At 36.5% G+C, this 20,323-nt stretch overlaps 1 protein-coding gene across 5 annotated transcripts in view; it reads left to right on the top strand.

Moving 5' to 3' along the window:
• The window catches only part of SEC24B (SEC24 homolog B, COPII coat complex component), a 78,757-nt gene that overhangs the window by 15,452 nt on the left and 42,982 nt on the right, over nt 1-20,323 (top strand). For 2 of the 5 annotated variants that reach the window (XM_043438311.1, XM_043438312.1), the window contains exons 2-4: nt 118-861; nt 10,168-10,341; nt 18,607-18,711. In XM_043438311.1, the coding sequence (XP_043294246.1) occupies nt 118-861; nt 10,168-10,341; nt 18,607-18,711 (1,023 nt within the window). The remainder of the gene's footprint in view (nt 1-117; nt 862-10,167; nt 10,342-18,606; nt 18,712-20,323) is intronic. The other 3 variants (XM_043438313.1, XM_043438314.1, XM_043438315.1) reach the window with 2 other exon arrangements.

Below are 20,323 nucleotides of genomic sequence, written 5' to 3' on the forward strand. Positions count from 1 at the left end.
CTGGTAACAGTTTGGGATTATGAAGAAGTAAATTAGGGCAACAGTTAGATGGGAACTGTGCTTAAAAATTAGTTGCCTTCTTACTAATGCCTGTCAATACTTGCTTTTCTTTTTCAGGTCCAGCACAGAATCAAATGCAAGTTCCATCTGAGTATGGATTGCCTCCTCAAAACTATATTGTTCCCTCAGGACATTACTCTCAAGGACCTGGGAAAATGACCTCGTTGCCATTGGATAGCCAGAGTGGTGATTACTACTCTGGTCTCTATACGGTACCAACCCAGAGTGTGGCGACTCCTAACACAGCCAGCCAGCAGCCAGGAGCTCAGCAGATGTACGGCAGGGTTCCTCCCGCCCCTCATGCGGTGGGGTCCACTCCGGGATCTTTCCAAGGTGCCTCGGCCTCCACACCGTATTTGCATACGAGTGCCTCCCAGCCGTTCTCCTCTTTTGTGAATCATTACAACAGTCCACCCATGTACTCTGCCAGTTCTTCTGTTGCTTCTCAGGGATTTCCCTCTACTTGTGGTCACTATGCTTTGTCAACTGTTTCTAATGCTGCGTATCCTAATATTTCATATCCCTCTCTACCTGCTGGTGATCCATACGGGCAACAAATGTTTACCTCACAGAATGCTCCAACTGTCAGGCCAATTAGAGATAATTCATTTTCTGGTCAAAATACAGCTGTCAGCCATCCGTCACCGCTTCCACCTCCACCATCACAACAGTACCACCACCAGCAGAGTCCTTCAGGATACAGTACTTTCTCGTGGTCAGCTCCGGGCCTTCCATCAACCCAAGACAATCTGATTCGAAACCACACCTCCCTGGCTACAGCCAGCAACCCAACAAATACCGGTAGGTTGAATGAAAAGTCCACCAAAGCATGGTTGAAAGTCAGTGCATTTCCAGTCCGTTTTTATTGCATGAAGGTTAAAGATGATATTGCCCATTAGAAAAACCAGCAATTTGCTTAGTTTTGCTATTTATTTGCTTTTATTTGCTGTAAAGTTTTGCAGTATCTCCTTGAACCCGTCCCCTTCATTTGTTCATAGTTAGCCCCCTGACCGTCTGCCTTGTATAGAGTGGTTCCTTGCCACGATTAGGATCTCAGTTGGTGTTTGCTGATAGGTTTTCTTGCCTCTGCAGTAGTTGTCTTTAATGTGAGTTTGGAATAGGGCACAGTGGAAAAGTCCATTTGAGGATATGTTTTGTTAGCTGCGGCTCAGAGGTTAAAGCGTCTGCCTGCAATGCGAGAGACCTGGGTTTGATCCCTGGGTCGGGAAGATTCCCTGGAGAAGGAAATGGCAACCCACTCCAGTTTCTTGCCTGGAGGATCCCATGGACGGAGGAGCCTGGTAGGCTACAGTCCACGGGGTCGCAGAGAGCGACTTCACTTTGTTAGCTGCTACTTTCTTTTTTGCATTAGTTCAACTTTGGGACAGTTATTCTTCCAGCCATAGCCCCATTCTCTGTAGAAAAAATTATGGTCTGAAATACCAAACTGGTTAGGTGAACCCTTATTTGCAACTTTCACAGAAGATGTATTTCCTATACATTAAAGCTGATGTTTTCTCAGCCCCAGATAGATAAGCTGAATGAAGGACAGTGAAGATGGGGAAAGATACATGAAGAATACCCTTGTAATTAGTTTTTCTCACCTTCCTAAACCAAGATATGATTAAATTTATTTGTTTAAAAGTTATATACACAAGCTGTATATGTAGTTTATTTAGTGTGGGGTTTGCATAAAATTTACTCACTTTAATTCATCTTGTCACTTTGACCTTAACAAAATCTGCTCTTGAACCGAATGAAACAGTATGTCAAGAATGAGTATTGGAAATCTGTGATAGTTTTCTGAATGATGTCTCTAGATTGTATATCAGAGTTTAGATAGCCATATGTCAAGGATGTTGTAGAAAAGTATCCTTCCCTGGACAGTTAGATTATTTAAAGTTAGACCTTTAGAATATTAGATCTGAACTGTACATTTCAGATTGCCTATTCTTTCAGTGCTGTTATTTAGAAACACCTTGGGTTACAAGCAACTAATAGTGGTTTAAACAGAAAAGGTGTTTATTTTCCTCACATAGCAAGGAGTCAAGAAGTCTAGGCAGATGCAGATCCAGATGTCGTCATTGTCTTTTGTCTCTTTCCACTGTGCCATCCTTAATATGTTGATTTATAGAAACAAGATAACTTACATACCTGTCAAAATTAAAAGCAGAAAGAAGGGAGAGGAAAGACGATGGGTTTGTGGCACTGACAGACTTCATTTTCCATGTCATTTGCCATTGCTGTTTTAAAAGACCACGTCTAATTTAAGGGAAGGCCATGGAGCCTCCATGGTAGAGACAGGCCTGAAACGGGGCCAGCATTGACTGGGTCTTAGGTGAGTCAGCTTGAAGCATCCGTCACAATTCCCAAATCTGGCTCTGCATCAGAATCCCTTGCAGAAAATCCCTCAAACCCAGCTGACTGAGCTAGAATAGAATAATCTCCAGGGTAGTCTTGGGAATCTGAATTTCTGACTGGCTCTCAAATGACGTCTGGTAACAGATCCAGGCTCTAGTGCTATCCCTGTGGTTTACAAACTAGGAAAGCCTGTAGTCCTGAATACTAGGAACAGTCCTGAAGCTGTTTCTTCTGACTCTCAGTCTGCCCGTCTCAGAACCAGGGCTCTCTGTCCCGTAGAAATCCTGCTTGCTTCCTCCTTTCAGTAAGTCTTTTACAGATCAGCTTATCTAAGGTCCCCCTGACCTAAGGATTTTATGACTTTTGTGACAAAAAAGAAAGTCAGCCAATTCCTATCTTATTTCTCAGATGGGAATAGGACCGGACAGAATGAATTTATATTAAGATGTAGGATTGGAAAATGTTGGGGCCATTTGGCTTATGAGTAGAATACCTATTGGCAAGGGCCTACTATTGAAAAAAATATTGAATAAAGAGTAAGGATAATTACAAAATTACCTTCTGTTTGGATGACTAGTAATTAGTCCATTAGGCAAAGAGAAGGGAGTGTATTTCCATTGTTTTAATTGTAATACTATATTATGAAAGCCATAATAAATACAATTTGGGAAATTAATGTTAAAGAAGTGGGTTTTTCCCTCCTTAGATTGGTAAATGACTTTTTAATTGTAGTTCAGAAGTTGACAAATTAAATATATCTCAGGTTAATATGGCCTATTGCTTGTCATCATTTCAAAAGAGAGAAAGAGATTACTTTTAAAACTTACTTTAAAATTCAGTATTACAGAAGTTCCTAAACTTCCTCAGTTGATGTTTCTCAATACTTTTTTCCAGTGCTCCACACTGCATTGTAGTAATAGTTCATAATGTTTTCTGACAGATGTTACTGTTTTTCTCTTGGAAAATTTAAAACATCCCTTGGAACTGTGAGTTTGTTGCAAGGGCAACTGGGGTGCCTAAGTGCAAAGTTTGGGAGCCATAGGTATGTCGCTTGTAATTTTCTAGAAAGACAAGCAGTTTAATTGCTAGGACACTTTTAAATTATATTGTCAAAGTAAGAATCTTAAATTTTAAGCATGGTTTTGTATGAAAACCAATCTTTGAGTAATTGATAAGAATGATTGCATTTTATTACTTGATTATATTAGTTTCATTTTCAGGATTTAATATAGTTAAACTTCAGCAATTCATGAAGGGTTGAGATTCAAAAGCATAGCCCGAGTTAAGTGATTATGAAAAATACAGTGATTGATACATGCTGTTACTTTTAGGCAGTTGAGTTCATATTCAGAAATGTGGAATAAAAGAGACATTTAAACATTATCTCATTTGTCTCTTTAATTTTAGAAAAGCACATTAATATAATTTAGCACTAGAATTTCAGATTATTTTTGTTAAAAACATAGTGATGTAAGTTTTGAGTGCTATGTTTAGTTAATTTAGGGTGCAGTTTTGGCTAGTGTTTAAAAGGTATCATTAGGCCATTAAATTTTTTTTTAACTGTCATTACAGGTAAATTTCTCAAGGTTCAGAAGCTCTTTCCTAGTTTGAGGTGAAATTGGTTGAGTACTACAAGTTCAAGAAGGATCACATCTTGCTGTCATATTGTAAAATAGTACTATCTGATTAATGCTATTTTACCAAGTACAATTTTTTTTTTTTAAAAAGACGCATTTAAAAATCTACTCATAAAAATAATAATAATAAACATTGATAAAATCCTTGTGTAAAAATCTACAACTTACAACACGATACTAAGGTATAATCACTGATGTGTTAATATATGTCTGTCATCTTGAGGTGATGATGTGCCTGAGGAAAAGCAAAATAGATACTAGGAGGTGACTACCTGGATAAAGAAATCAAGTTAGAAATAAGTTAGAAAACTACATTGGAGGCACAAATAGTACAGTTAAGAGATTATTTTCAGCTTCAGGAACTTGTGTTGAGATTGCAGAGTTGTGAGATAATAATAATTTTGCTCCCTCATACTCCTTCAGTTTTTCATAGGCACTCTTGAACCTTATCTTTTCTTACCTTAGTACCTTCCACTTGAAGATTTTCTATATTTACTCCTTTAAGCCCAGAAGATGAAATGTCCCATCTTTATGACCACTTCCTTCAAAACTTGGTTTTATTGGTTATTTTTTTTGGTGTCTTTTCTGGTGTCTCAGTTTCCCAGTTTCTGCTGGGCCGTGGCATTGGGAAGGTGAGAGGAAAGGACGAAGTGAAGGAAAAACATAAGCTTAGTTCTATCTGTAATCAGCGACCATCAGAAATTTTTAAGCACAGTGGTGACACTGTCAAATTTGTGTTTTAGATGTTTCTCTGTGAGCAGTGTGGTAGGTAAACTGGAAGAGGAAGAACTTGGAGACAAGAAGACTAACTAGGAAGGAATTAACTACAACTATCTAGAATGAAGGATGATAACATAGGTTGGGATTCGTTTAGACAGAAGACAGGTGGCAAGAGATGATTTCAAGAATTGGTTGATAGGGTTTATGAAGGAAAAGGAATAATAGAAGTTGACTTAAATTTTCTAGTTTGAACAGCTTGAATGGGTAATAGTGTTATTAGTTGAGAATTTAATCTCCCTAGTTCCAACAGAGTTGTATGTACACTCACTGAGGAGCTGCTAAGAACTGACAAGGGAACTACCTTAATGCCAACAAATAAATAGATAAACAGTTTATTTCTGAATTGTGTTCTGTCTCTAAATATACCATATTTCATCTGTCACTTTCTCGTTATGAAAGGGGTAGTTTTGTTGGTTTTTTTCCTGGCATTTTTTTTTGGTGGTCTTTAATATTTGTGGAACTTGTCTTCATATATTTGACAGATATTTGAAAGCCAATTATGTGACAGGCATTTATTTTAGTGCTGGGAGATAAAATAGCAAATAAAAAGACTTGATGCCTTACCTCATGAAGTTGTAATCTTCTTAGGAAGGCAAACATTATCCAAATAAAGGCAAATAAATGTAAAATTGCTATTGTCATTTAAGTATCATGAGGCAGAGATTTATGGTGCTTGGTGAAGAGTATTCTAGGTATATCTGGCCTGTTAGTCGTGGAACTTAGGAAAGTTTTCCTTGATATTTGATGTGTGAGCTGCAATCTGAAGAATGAATTTTCCATGTATAAGATAAATCACAGATAAAACAAGTATCTAAATGCAAAAAGGCAAAACTTCAAAACTTTTCAGAGAAAATACGGAAGAACCTTCAGGTAGGGAATAATTTCTTAAGGACACTACACACAATGTTAGCTAGCCATAAAGAATAAGCATGATGAGCTTTACTAATTTCTAATTAAGAACTTTATTTGCCATTAACTGGGAGAAAAAAATTTATAGTATTTTATCCAAAATTACACAGATAACACAATAAGATCAATAAGGAAAAGAAAAATACACAATCAAGAAAAAAACACAAACAGGCATTTCACAAATGAAAACATACTCGGTCTCATTAATAATCAGGGAAAAGCAGCTTAGCATGGGAAAACTCCTTATACCTAGTGTCAGCATGATGAAACTTTGAAGGACTGACCATACTAGGGCATGGCAAGGATGTGGAATTAAAAAAAAAATCTTAGACACTGTTTGTCGGACGATCTGTTGGTCCAGTATTTTAGGGAAATTGGGCATTAGGGGAATTGAATGTAACCATGCCCTAGAACACGGCTGCCCCACTTCTGTGTACTCTAGAGAAGTGTTCTTCTCATACTTTGTGCATATGAATTACCCAGGGTCCTGTTAAAATGCAGGTCTTGATTCACCATGGCTAGTGTGGCCCGGCTTAAGGATTTTATCAAGTTTCTGACTAAGGTGTTGGTACCCTATGTAGTACACTTTGAATAAGGAGGCCCTAGAACACCACTTCCTGTTTTAGATGTGTAGTGCTAGTAGGAAATGACATTTTGGGGATTCTGAACTAAAGAGACTAGTCTGTTCCCTTGGCCAAAGAGCTCACTTCGCACAGGCTACCCCCGGGGCCAAGGGCGTTCTCACGCCTTGCTGCAGCTACACATTCTGAGCCGCGGCACACGCGCTGAGGAGCTCTGCCCCGGAGAAGCTGCACGTGTGCGCCAGGGAAGGTCCGTGAGCATTCCTGTAGTACTGCATGTGAAAATGAAAAAGCAGAACCCCGGTGTCCGTTTGTAATTGAAGGGATACATAATGTATATCCTTCCAGTGGACTGCTGAATAGAACTACACTCGTTAACACAAATGAGTCCTGGAAATATACCATAGGATTCATGGAAGAATATATGTGGTATGCTATTGTGATAAAGTTAAAAAATAAGCAGAAATAATGTTTAGAGATACTTATTTGTGTGGTAAACTATTTAATAACAAAAGTAAGGGGATAGTGAACACAATCAGGAGAGAGGCAAGGGAATGCCTTCTGTGAGGAGTGCACCAAGAGCATCAGCAATATTGGAAACGCTTTCTTTTCACAGTTGGATGCTGAGTTCCTGGGTATTTCTTTTATTATGATTTTATAACTACATACACATATGTAAGGCAGACTTATTTGTATCAATTATTTTATTAAAGAAAAAAGTCTGTTACATCTAAAGGGGATTACGTGAAATTCCCTTTAATGGAAGAGAGCACAGCAAGTTCGAGGGACTGAAAGACTGAAGCTAGAGGAGAACCATGGACCAGGAGGAGGCTGGGATCATTCAGGGCCTGGTTGACCCCCTTAAGTTTTCAGGATAACATGTTTTATCTTCACCCTTAAGGACTGGCAGAATATTGAAGGACTATAACCAGGATGATGCCATGTATCAAGCTGGAGACCGGAGAACACAGAGGGCCCTGTACACACCTGAACTGCTTATCTTCGACATGGTGCTTGGAATTTTGTTTCTGAAAAATTACTTGTGGGACCTTCTAAAGGCCTAGGGTGATGGAAACATTCTCCAGGGAGGATTTACATTTCCTTCTGCCAGTTTCCTCTAAGAACTACCAGCTTGTGGTCACATTTATCCCAGTCTAAGGCCCTAGATGTAGTGGACTGTGTAGATGCTCTGAATCAAAGCTGCTGGCTTTTGTAAGGCTTGGTTTCCTGATTTATCCTGGTCCTGAGGTTATAACCCTCCAGATACTATCTTAAAAGCGAAGGTGTGGGGTGCCGTATCAGGCGCCCTATCTTGGGTGTGCTGTGGGAGATGTCTTATTTTCCACACTCTGCAGGGCCACCAAGAACAGCAGATCTGGTTTGCAACAGATATCCACAGGGTGAAAGCAGCTCTGAGTGTTGGGCTTATTTCTCTTGAGTTTTTAGTTTCTTATAGATTTTCCCCCAGAGATTAGTTTATGTCATGTTAGATTTTTGATGATTTTAAGAAAATCTTTTTAAATATAGTGTTTAAAGTTATCTTCCTTAGAAGGTTTAGTCCTAATTACCTAGATCGTCATTACCAGAGGCAGAAATATTTTCTATATTTTTATACAGTGTCTTTTAGTTTCTCATATGAGCAAAGGTAAAATTAGTATATTTACTGTTTTCCATACCCCTTTTCTTTTCTCTATCACTGAATTTTAGGTGATCATATCTTTCTTAATTTTTACCTTGTACTGTTAAATATACTCATCACTCTTGTTACTTTGACATTTTGAATGATTTTATCGGTTATCTAATGCTGGTTGAAAACCAGCATTATGTTTTATTTTTCACAGTCCTGTGGGTTGGTTGGGCAGTTCCTCTGCTTGTTTTCCTGGACTTCTGTGACTTCATTTAGCTTGACAGTTGGCTGGGCTGAAAGATCCTAGAGCTTCACTCACCTGTGTAGCTAGCTGTTGGTGCCCACTGTTCACTCGAGTACTTAGGTTTTTCTCCACATTGACCAGATCTGCTTCCTTACATGACGGGGTCAGGGCAGCGTTTTCAAGAGCAGAAAGGTATAAGCTTCATTGCCTCTCAAAACTTGAGGTCTTGAGCTTGTACACCATTACTTTTGCCACATTCTGCTGGTGAAAGCCAGTCAAAAGTTTAACCTCAGTTCAGGGAGTGGGAAAATAGACTCCCACTTCTTAATGAGAGGAACTGAAAAATATTGTTGACTGTGTTTTTGGTCTCTCACAGTGACGTTTGTCCTTACTGAAAATTATGTGGCAGTCAGTGCATTTAGACCACAGTCCACCTTCTTTCCCCATTCCTCATATTTGTATCATTTGTACACTATTAGGAAATGTATCACATTTTGTTCTGTTACTATATATATTGTTACATTTGTTTCAGTCTTAGACCTGAGTTTGTTCATGTATATATACACATATACACATCATGCATATAATACACATACGTACCTGTCTGTATGTGTGCATGTACTGTTGTGTAAGTTTAAGATGTGCCGCATAATGATATACAAATTTATTGCAAAATGACTACCATAGTAGGGTTAGTCACCTCTCATAATTGCCTTTTTTGTGTATTTGGTGAGAACATTTAAGATATACTGTCGTAATAACTTTCAAGTATATTATAACAGTGTTTTTAAGTATAGTCGCCGTACTGTACATTTAGGAGTCCTGTACTGTAACCTACTCCTAACTGAGAGTTTGTATCCTTTGACCAGTATCTCCCTATTTTCCTCACCTCCCTGCTTCTGGGAACCAAAACTTTCTGTGTTTGGCTTTTTTAGATTCCATATGTAAATTAGACTATACACTATTTTTCTGACTTACCCTCAATTAGCATAATAACCTCAGGGTCCATTCATGTTGTCACATGGCAGCATTTCCTACATTTTTATGGTTGAATGATATTCCAGTGTATGTGTGTGTGTTTTCTTTGTTTCCACATTTTCTGTATCCATTCATGCACTGTATGTGTGTATATACACACACACACACGTATAAATGCATACACATCATACCTCCATGTATATATATCTAGATCCACCACATTCTTTTTTTTTTCTTTTTATTTATTTATTTATTTATTTATTTTTTGTCATACATTGATATGAATCAGCCATAGATTTACACGTATTCCCCATCCCGATCCCCCCTCCCCACCACATTCTTAAAGTCCATTCATCCACCAGTGAACACCTAGGTTGTCATCGTAGGTTTTTCCATTATCTCTTGGTTGGCTGAAAATGATCTTGCAGGTAAGGCATTTTGAGCTGTCACAGAGACTGAATATGAATCACATGCACTTTGTTCTAGAAGTCCAACCTAATGTTAATCTCAGAACCTTACTTAGCTACCTGTGAGACAGGGCATCTGACTAGAGACAGCAAATGAGATGTGGTAGTTTACAAAACAAAACGGGATCTGAGCTAGTACTGGAAACATTGATATCATTCAAAAATCACATTACTGTTGAAGCAAACTACCTCTATCATCTGAGGTACCACTGCATAGTGCAATAATTCAGATTAATAATAGTGATCTTTAGTAAAAATCATTGGGGTTCATTTTGTTTAAGAAGGTTTGGAAGCTTGTGAAATGTTTTAGGAAAATTGCTGTTAAAGGTTATTAAAACATTTAGTAAGTTTTTCGTTTTTTGGAAAATCATTTCTTTGGACCCATTATTTCCTAGATACAAACATACTAGATAAATGTGATGCTGCTGAAGTTTCTACAAGAACTTCAGATAAACTGTGTTTTGTTGGTATTTTAATGTACTTCAAGCTTATTGCTGTGTATGAAACAGTTTCTTGTCTTCAGTTGCAGATTCCTTGTCCTGTTCTGTAATGCAAAATGTTCAGCCTCCTAAATCCAGCCCAGTAGTATCCACTGTTGTGTCAGGAGCCTCGACAGCTAGAATGCCTCCTGCTGCAAATCGTCCAGTGGAGCCTGTGGCCTCGGTTACACAGCCGTCAGAGCTATTACAGCAGAAAGGTATTTGAGAAATCTGTTATACTAGGTATAGTACCTACATACACATACGTACATGCTAATTCAAATAGCTGATTTTAAAAAGTCAAACTGAATAACCATAATTTATAGAAAATATGAAAAAACTAATTTATAGTTTCTATTCAGACGATTATGTTTTAATATTTTCCAGCCTCTTTTTATGATTTTATATATGTTGTAGAATTTTGTTAAATCTGTTATGTATGATTGTGATCAGTTTACATAATGTTTTGTATTCTGCTTTTACATTTATTAAATTATGCAGTTCTCCGTATATGTCTGTACAGTTTTGTAGTCATGATGACTAATTCATTGTCTCAGTATATTATAATTTACTAATCATCCCTCTATTATGGACCATTTCATTTCTTTTTTTTAAGATTATTATTATTTCTTCTAGGATGAAACACCCAAGATTTCCTTATTTAGTGAATTTACATATCCTCTTTGATGACTTCTTTGCTTGTCATTATAATTAGTAGAAAGTAACTTTTGACCCAATTTTGAGTATGAGAGGATGAAAATGAAATTGTAAGCCACACTCTTACCTTGTTGACAAACAATATGGTTTATTTGTCTGCTCTTTTAATGGTTTGCATGTGTTAAGTGACAGGTGTTCTTTTAACCCTGTTTCCCCACAATGCCTTTTCTTTTGGCGGTATTCTTGATTTGTTTTCTATCTGGCTAAAATTCCAAATCTGTTGAGGTTTCAGGTTACTATACTGTATTTCTCATTTGATGAGAGATAACTGTTTTTAGGGATATGTGCTTTGTGTTCCCATCATAATCATTAGTAATGTTTTAGGCACTGTATCACTATGTAATGCCAACCCCTCTCCTTGAGTCTGAAGAACCCTTTTTTGTTTGAAACTTGGAAAAAGCAACATAAATCCTTCGACTTGTCTCAGTGCTCTTATCTGCTAAGTGTTCCTGTGGTCAGCAGAGGCTTTTCTATCATTTGATTGGATTGTACATTATAGATTTGCTTACTCTTTTTTTTTTTTTTTTTTTTAAGAGAAACCAACTGCAGCACCAAAGGGCGTCCATTGATTCCCAACAAGCCAGTAGGTGTCTTAGGAATAGAATCTAGTTATTACAGCATTTACCTTCAAAGTGAGGGACTATTAGGAGAGTTTTACTTATCATGAGTAGAAGAGATTTAAGGGTAGGTAGGAGCCCTAACTAAATGAGTGGTGTGTTTACTAACCATTGATGGCCACCTTCCAGATATTACATATCTTGCTTGTTTTGGCCCTTTACATTGCGCGCCCCCCCCCCCCCCAATTTATTTTAATCCCCTATCAATTCTACTAGGTAGACATCCTGGTTTTACAGATGAGAAAAGTGACATTCACAGAAGTTAGGTAACTTGCTCAAGATTATAAATTACGGAGTAGTAGAATGAAAGATCGTTACCTCTCACCTTTCTGTCTTGTGCTGTGTCTGTGAGGCTGAAGTATTGTTTTTGTCAGCTGTTAAGTGCTTATCTTACCCAAGATAACGCTCCTTGAATAAGTAACAGAAAAGATAATACTGGAGACATTTCAATTGCAGCTCTTATTGTTCTGTTTTCTGAAGTAGAAGATTGGGTACTGAGTGGTCTCTTTGCCTTTGGATTGATTTGGAATTTACACACCGGTCTGTGTGAGTTCTCTCACCTAGCGTGTTGTGCACTAGTCGTTTGTGGGCCTGATACTTCTTGCAGTTGTGCAGGCTACAGCTGTGTACAGTATGCTGTGGGTCTGATACGACTTCTGAAATATTGATACTTGAAAGAGATTAGTCTTTTTCTCCTGTGAATGAAAAATGTTGCCAGCTATATAGCAAAGAGTGGGGCAGCCACCGAGGCACTGTAGCTGCCCGCCAGCAGTCAGCCCTGAGGGAACTCAGGACGGAGGCCCTGAAGCCCTACAACCAGCCCGCAGCGGTGCGCCTGAGGGAGCTGGAGTGGGCAAGAACCGGACCTTGGCCTCCATAGCGGTGCTGCACATCACATGAGTGATTTCAGGGCGTCTTCCCATAGGTAGAAAAGTGCTGCATCCATTCACTGGTTTTCTTTAATTAACGGTGATCTTTTGACGTTCCAGCTGCCTGATCTTTGTCCCCCAAACCTCTGTATATCCTGGCTCCTCCCTTACCCCTTCGGAACAGCCCCTCAGAGCTGTCTGAGATACTGGCCTCCAGGCTTGAAGTCCTCAGAAAGTCCGCCAAATAAAACATAGTTCTCAACCTTTAGGTTGTGTTTTTCCAGTATTTCAGAGATACCCTTTCTTAGTTATTCTCACAGCATTTTGTGCTGGTTTTTAGAGGAGAGACTTCAAATTTTTGCTTGCATACCTCCTAAAATTTTTTTTGAAGCAAACTAGAACTACTTGAACATTTTTAGATCGACATCTAAAATTTTTCACCAGAAGTTTAAATACTTGCAGTTACATAATTTTCAGTGTACTGCATATATTGACTTTTAAAACAAAGATGTTGTGTTTTTCGTTGTATCCACTGGGATGAAGTCCGTCATCCTTTAAAAAAAATAGTGAAATGAGCCCTTCTTTAACATTTAGAAAGTTTACATTTTTCGTTTTTCTTCTTAATATCATATCTCCTCTCTTGAATGTAGTAAAAATATATACTTAAGCTAGAAACTTTTTAACACTCCATCATGTTTCTCTGCTGCTGTATATATATATATATATATATATTGAAGTTTTAAAATTTGTGTTATTGTCTATACCCACAGGTGTCTAAGCTTTAACACTTTTTCTTCTTGGTTATTCTATCAATACAGTTATTTTGAGTTTCTAGTTGGTGAAAACAATAAACATTATGAATTTTGGTGTTTTTTAAATAGAAAGTACCTTTTCATTGGAAATACATCTTTCATTGAGGTTAATGGCTTTCCCTCCTCCCCACCATAGCTTTCTGTACCTGGGTTGCATATGGTTCATTATTAAAATAAGATAAATTTTAGAAAAATTTCATTTATAACTATTTATATACAGATAATTACTGAGAAAATTTTGTTCATGTAGGGTAGATAGGAATGGTATTGGAAGGATTTTATTAAAGCAATATTGTTCTTTTAGGTTTTTTAACCTTCTGAGTTTATTTTCCAGGTTGTAGATAGCTGGTAACATTATTATTTCATGTAGCAGTTTATGGGATCACACAGAGTCAGACACGACCGAAGTGACTTAGCAGTAGCAGCAGCAGCAGCAGCAGTTTACAATTTAAAAATACCTTTAGGTTTTATTATCTCACTTGATCATCACATGAAGCAGACAAACCATATATTTCTTTTATAGAAGAGAGAAGTTGAGGTTTAGAGAGGTGTGTGTTTTACTGAGTGAGCAGTTATTCAAAATACTGTAAATTTCATTATACTATTGCCAATATAATATCACATACTTTTATCTCACAGGTAGTATCTCCACATAACCTAATTGGCAAAGGCAGTCCTCATTTTCAAACCAGTGAGACACATTTTATTCTTTGTCAAATAGTCTGATTTAATTTTTAATCCAGTGAAATGTGTTCCTAAAGTTTCAGGAGGTATCATAAACTCCACTGAGAAATAAATTTCATCTTATATCTCATAAGCCAAAATTACTAAAAGCTGTCAAGTTTAAATGTCAAAGTTATTCTTTTTTATAGTGAGTTATAAAAACTAGACAGTGAATCAATATGCTGTTTCTCATTGCCAAATTTGAAACAAAGCATTGTAATATGTACCTGATATTAGGCTATTTGTGAAGCAAGGACTGTCTTAAAAAGCATTGTATTCTTGTGGTAAAATACATGCATAGTGTAGTCTTTCCAGTCACGTCCAACTTGCGACCCCATGTACTGTAGTCTGCCAGGCTCCTCTGTCCATGGGATTCTCCAGCCAAGAATACTGCAGTAGGTTGCCATTCCCTTCTCCAGGGGATCTGCAGGCAGATTCTTTATTTTCTGAGCCACCAGGGAAGCCCCAAATACATGCATAGTGTTTATCAAACTCTGTTACTTGACTTTTTTTTTAGTATTTAAATAGGAATCATGCATAAGAATTAGAAATAATTCCATTAATTTCATCAGGCATAGTAAAAATTTGTACATATACAAATATATATACAGCATGTATATATATTTCACATACAAATATATATACAGTATATATATATTTTATTATATATATATATATATATACACATATATACACACACACTACTGAGTACTAATAGGTTTATTTTTGTTGTTTAGTTGCCAAGGTGTGCACGACTCTTTTGTGACTCCATGGACTTGTAGCTCGCCAGTTTCCTCTGTCCCTGGGATTTCCGAGGGAAGAATACCGGAGTGAGTTGCCATTTCCTCCTCCAGGGGTTTTTCCCGAAGACCCAGGGATAGAACCCATGTCTCCTACATTGGTGGGCAGATTTTTTACCACTGAGCCACCTGGAAAGCCCAGCTAATAGGTTTACCTGCTACTAAATTTTTTGTTGTTGGTTTTAAAAGAAGGTAGAAAGAAGTAAATACTGTATAAAATAGAAGGATATATGAAGTGGTTATAAGTATTATAAATATTTTATGATAAAGTGTTGTAAAGTACTTTATTGAGTATCTCATAGACTTTGAGAGAAATCCAGTGTATCTTGAAAAAGACTGGTAGTCCTAGAAAATATTCTACTTGTTTTTAAAGAAACTGGCATTACTGAAAATATTGCTCAGGTTGGTGGAAGGTTCTTTTTCTAATGACTTGCCCTGGGAATAAGTATTAAGAATAGTTGAAAATAATTGTTTTCATTTAAATATACACAAAAACATGTTTTGAAGTTCAATAGTTAATTATAGTAAATACTTGTGTAGGATTTACTGTATTTCAGGTTCCATTCTAAGATTTTAAATATATTAATTCATTTAATCCTCCCAGCAACCATTTGAGGTAGTCATTGCCCCATCTTACAGATGACATAAATGAAGAACAGAGAGGTTAGTAATTTGCCCAAAGATACACAGCTAGTAAGTGGTATTTCCTGGAATTGAACTCAGAGACTCCATTTTATCCATAATGTCCTGCTGCTTGTCTGTTTAATATTTCTTACTGTTTTTGCTTTGTTTTTGCTGAATTCTAAAAAGCAGTGGCTTCTTTGATAGTAGTGGTTGGGGCCTGCATACATGCAGAATCATTAAATAAATCATTACTCCCACTACCCTACTTTTCAATATTTCTGAATTAATAAAGCCAACCCTGTTTCTAATATGTTTAATTTTTAAGTGAAGCATGTATGGCAAGGTAAATGAAAGTCCGTAGATTTAAGGTGCCTTGATTAATCATTTAAAGAAGGAGGAAACTTTCCTATATTAAGATTTAGGATAAGTTAAGGGAATGTGTTTCCTTTGTAAGTTGAGAAAACGTCTGTTCTTAACACAGGTATTTTCTTAGATGGATTAAGTATAGGAAAGAAAATACTGTGGAAAGTGATTCCCATAAAACCATTCTTTTGTGGGAACCCTTGCAAAGTCTTCTAGTGTTGTATGTACTTAGAAGACTAGATTAAGAAAGGTAACAGTCACTCAAATGTCTGAGCTCTTGAATTTAAAAAAGCTAGCCTCCCCAAAGGATTTGTTTTCTCTTCAGACTGGTTTTATTTATTCCCAGTGTAACTGTATCTAGGGAACAGTAAAGATGCCTTTTATTAAGCAACTCCAACTCTCTGAAGAGAGTCCTTTAATGATAGGTAGTTTAAAGAGGATGTCTTTTTTAAAATATTGGTGACCTGTTAGTAACAGGCTCTTTTTTTTTTTTTCAGTAACAGGTTCTTTATCATGTCCTTCAGTCTGTAAAATAATGTTCTGCCTCTTGGTTTTCTAGATTTATGCCTTGAAAGCTCTGGCAGAATGAAATAGGAGAGTGGCTTTGCTTCCTTGTTTGGTGGTGATGGTGATGGTGGTGGTTGAGGTGGGAGGTACCCCATGTACGTTTCTACAGTGTACCTTGTAGTCTAGAGCAGGGCATTTACATATGGATGGTTTTTCTGGAACTCTTACCATTCTTCTGTGAATTAAGCAGAAGGTTATATTCTTGTGCCATTAGTATTCCTAAACTTTTAACAAAGTTTACTTAAAGGAGCAAAGAAAGGTTAAATTCAGAGCAGATTGAGTCATAATTGGGAAAGAGCTTAAGTATTGATAACATTCATCTCTAGCACTTCTCAAAAAGATTGCATCTTTTTAGAACAGTAAAATTAAGTATGTTGTGTGACATTCAGGTAATATAGTATGTTGACAACCATTGAATGATCTAAAATGATATTATAATAAATAATATTACTCTATTACCTCTTATTTTTAGGTTTGTTCCAGTGCATTAATCCAGTGCATTGCTCTATGAAAAATATTTTCTTTTTTGCTTCCAATTCAGCATTGGATATTTTTCCAGTAATACGTGAAATCTGTTTTTATTCAATAAATCTGGAAAAAGAGGAAAATATTTCTCTTATAACACGTATAGGTTTGCCCTATGCTTTGACTCCTCTGATTAGATATAAAATCAACAGTCTACACAGTCATGAAAAGAAAGGATTTTCTTCCAGTTTTTTGGCCTCTCTTAGCTTAGCACAGTAGATGGAAATTTCTTGTTTTCTTCTTTCTCTTGTTTCTTATTATATACATACACATACGTGTACTTTTTATAGTGCAGTGCTAATTGGTGTTTTGAGAAAGTATTTCATTTTTAAAGAAGTCCTTAAATTGAACAGTTTTTCTATAAAATATTTTCACTGTTAACATGTCTAAATATAAACTTCTTAGTGTATTTAACCTAAAGTCTAATATTAGTCAAATTTTCATTTTAACTAGGCTTTTATTAGAGGAACTTGCCACTCTGAATTTGGTCTTTCAAGGTATCAAGTTAATTCTTTGTGTTGCCTGAACTTACTTCACACTGATTTTTACTTTTTCAGGTGAATTTGTGATAACTGCCATTTTATCTGTATTTAAAACATATTTCAGCAAAGCTAGCAGATTTGTCAATGACGTCTTTAGTCATAAGTATCAAAGCTTTACTCATATACAGTTTAACTTTTGCTCTCTTCTAAGTTCAGACTTTACTTCATTAAAATTTTTTTCTTACTATACACATGAGTTATGTTTCTCCATGCTAATTAAGAAGGTCACCTGAAAAAAAAAAAAAAACAAGAGCATGAGAGGACTACCACATGATTTTTTAGTGAGGCAGGGCATCACTGCACTTCTGATACTGTGAAATGTTCTTGAAAATCCATGTTATGTTTCTGGATTCTTTTTTTCTTTTTCAAATTGAGCTCTAAGATTTTTCTTAGTAAGGATGTTTATTCTTATTTATGAAGAGTATGTATTTTTAAGTGTATATATATATATATTTTTTAATTTTCCCTCTTAAAAATTTTGTGAATCTTAGTTTTTTGTCCTGATTTTGCTAGAGTAATTAAATAATAAAAATATGCAGCCAACTTTTTTGCTCTAAAGGGAGGTATTCTACAGTTACCAGCTGTGCCTTTTGCACAGGCTGCCTTCTCTTGCTGTATCTCACACTGCAGACCAGTCTCCTTCCCTTAATTCAGACTCACATGTAGGCAGTAGGCTGATGCTGAGATGATTTGCCTTCTCTGAAAATTCGCTTTAATTGTCTTGTAGGGCCACAGTGAATAAGTACCCCCCTCTTTTTTTTTTCTTTTGAGCATCTACTCTGAGCAGAGAACTGTGCTAGATACAGTTCTTTTCTTTAACTGTCATTCTCTTTCCGTTATGAGAACTGAGTTACTGTCAGGGTGGCATTAGCAGAAGGAAGGTACCAAGTATTTGTATGTGTGTTGTATGCTGTACAAATTCATTTCAGTGGAAACGATCGCTGTTCACCAAGAATACATGGTCTCAAAGGAAGTATACCACAAGGGCCCCAAGGTCAAAGAAGGTAAACGTGTGTAGAGCCCAGTAAAATGTTCAGAGAATATCAGTAGAGTTTCCTAAATATTATCGATGTCAGACCTGGTTCTTTTTTTTCTTTTTTTTTTTACACTTAAACCAGTTCATTTTAAAGCTGCTTTTACTAAACTGCTTCGCAGAGATTTCTAACAGTTTCAGTTTTGGTTATAAATTAGCTAATGTTAATATGCATGCTGGGGTGTTCTTTGGAATGTCAGAGTTCTTTCTCACTTTTGATGCAATGTCAAAATTTTATTTCTCATCTTTCCTGTTGGTTTGACTCTTGTGTTTGTGCTTTCCACTTTACAGGCATGCAGTATGGTGAATATGTTAATAATCAAGCTAGCTTCGCACCAACTCCCTTGTCATCAACTTCCGATGATGAGGAAGAGGAGGAGGAGGATGAGGAAGCAGGTCTGCTTTAGCTTTACCCCAGTTCTTGAACTTTTCCTACTCAAGTTTTCTTTTTATGTCCATAGTCCTACTCGTCCTTAAACCAATGTGTCTTTGCAGATTTAGCTCAGTAGATTGATTTGGGTTACAGAAGGTGGGGGTCACTGGAGGTGTTTTGCTTGTCTGTTTTGTGTTTCCTCTTTTGGACATCGTTACCATTTTGTAAGTAACAATGCATTTTTCATGATGATAGAGTGCTTTCTTCTTTCAGAAATTTATTTCCTCTCATGCCACATGCTAAAGAATGAGTCCTGACTGATGCTTTTGGCTGATGATTGCTGTAGCACCCTTTTAGGAATGTTTTATTTTCTGCTTTGCATGCCACTTTGGGATAATCAAAATGAATCATGTGGGTTTTATAAAACTGATGTAAAAATTGGAGAGCGTTTCTCTGAGGTCTTTCTTTGTGGCCCATCTTGTCATATATTTTGAAGACCCCAAAATTGTAGTTGTTTTCCTACTTCCTGAAGTAGAAGTTTACATCTTACTAGTTGAAGAAATTGTGCATGTGATGATGTGTTGCAGCCTGTTTAGTATCTTTTTCTACCTTTGATCAGTATAACTGCTGAATTTTAAGTAGTTCAGTTCCTCTGTTAATTCTAATATTTTAAGACTGAATCAGTAAGTGCTGATCTTTCAAGTTATACATGACCACGATTCTGTTATCTTTATAACTGAGTGGAAGGATTTGCTCTGTAAACAGTCTGTTTAAATAGAGCTTTCTGTTTCCTTTGCATTTTTTAAGCATTCAAATCCTTATGCATGATTTGTGGGGGCAGGGTGAAAGTAAAGGGTTCCAGAAGGATGGTATTTTTTTCTTCCCTTAAAAATCCAGATACCCATTTATCTTTGTGAATTTTTGGTAACTTTTTATTTTATATAATTTCAATCTTACAGAAGAGTGGAAGAAACGACCATATATACTTTACCAAGATAAACCATTTTTGCCTCATCCTCTCTATGTACATTTTTTCCTGTGTCGTTTGAATGTAAGGTGGAGATACCATGAACCTTTACCTCTAAATATTTCAATGTGTATTTCCTGACTTATATAGCACAAACATAATATAGTTATCAGGAAATCAGTCACTGTTACCTTAATATCTGTTACACAGTCCATAGTCAAATCTTAACAGTTGTCTCAATAAGATCTTTTATAGCGGTTTCCATGTCCTAGGATCCAATCCAGGGTCATGTGTTGAATTTAGTTGCCATTTATTTAGACTTCTTCAACCTACAACAGTCCCTTAACCTTTCTTTACTTTTCTTGACTTTGACACTTTTGATTAAATTGAAATCACACATTTTTGGCAAGATTACCACTGAAGTAATGTGTTCTGTCAAGAGGCACATGATGTTGATTTGTTCCCATACTGATGATGTTAACTTTGATGACTTGATTAAGAGGGTGTCTGCCAGATTTCTCAACTGTAAAGTTACTTCTCTTTTCCCTTGAAATTAATAAGTAGTTTATGGGGAAGTTCTTTGATACTATTATAAATATCCTGTTCTTTGTTAAACTAGCATACATTAGTTTGAACATTCTTTGAAGATTTTCTAGTTCTAACATTCC

Source organism: Cervus canadensis, chromosome 19 (assembly GCF_019320065.1).
Source record: "Cervus canadensis isolate Bull #8, Minnesota chromosome 19, ASM1932006v1, whole genome shotgun sequence".
NCBI lineage: Eukaryota > Metazoa > Chordata > Mammalia > Artiodactyla > Cervidae > Cervus > Cervus canadensis.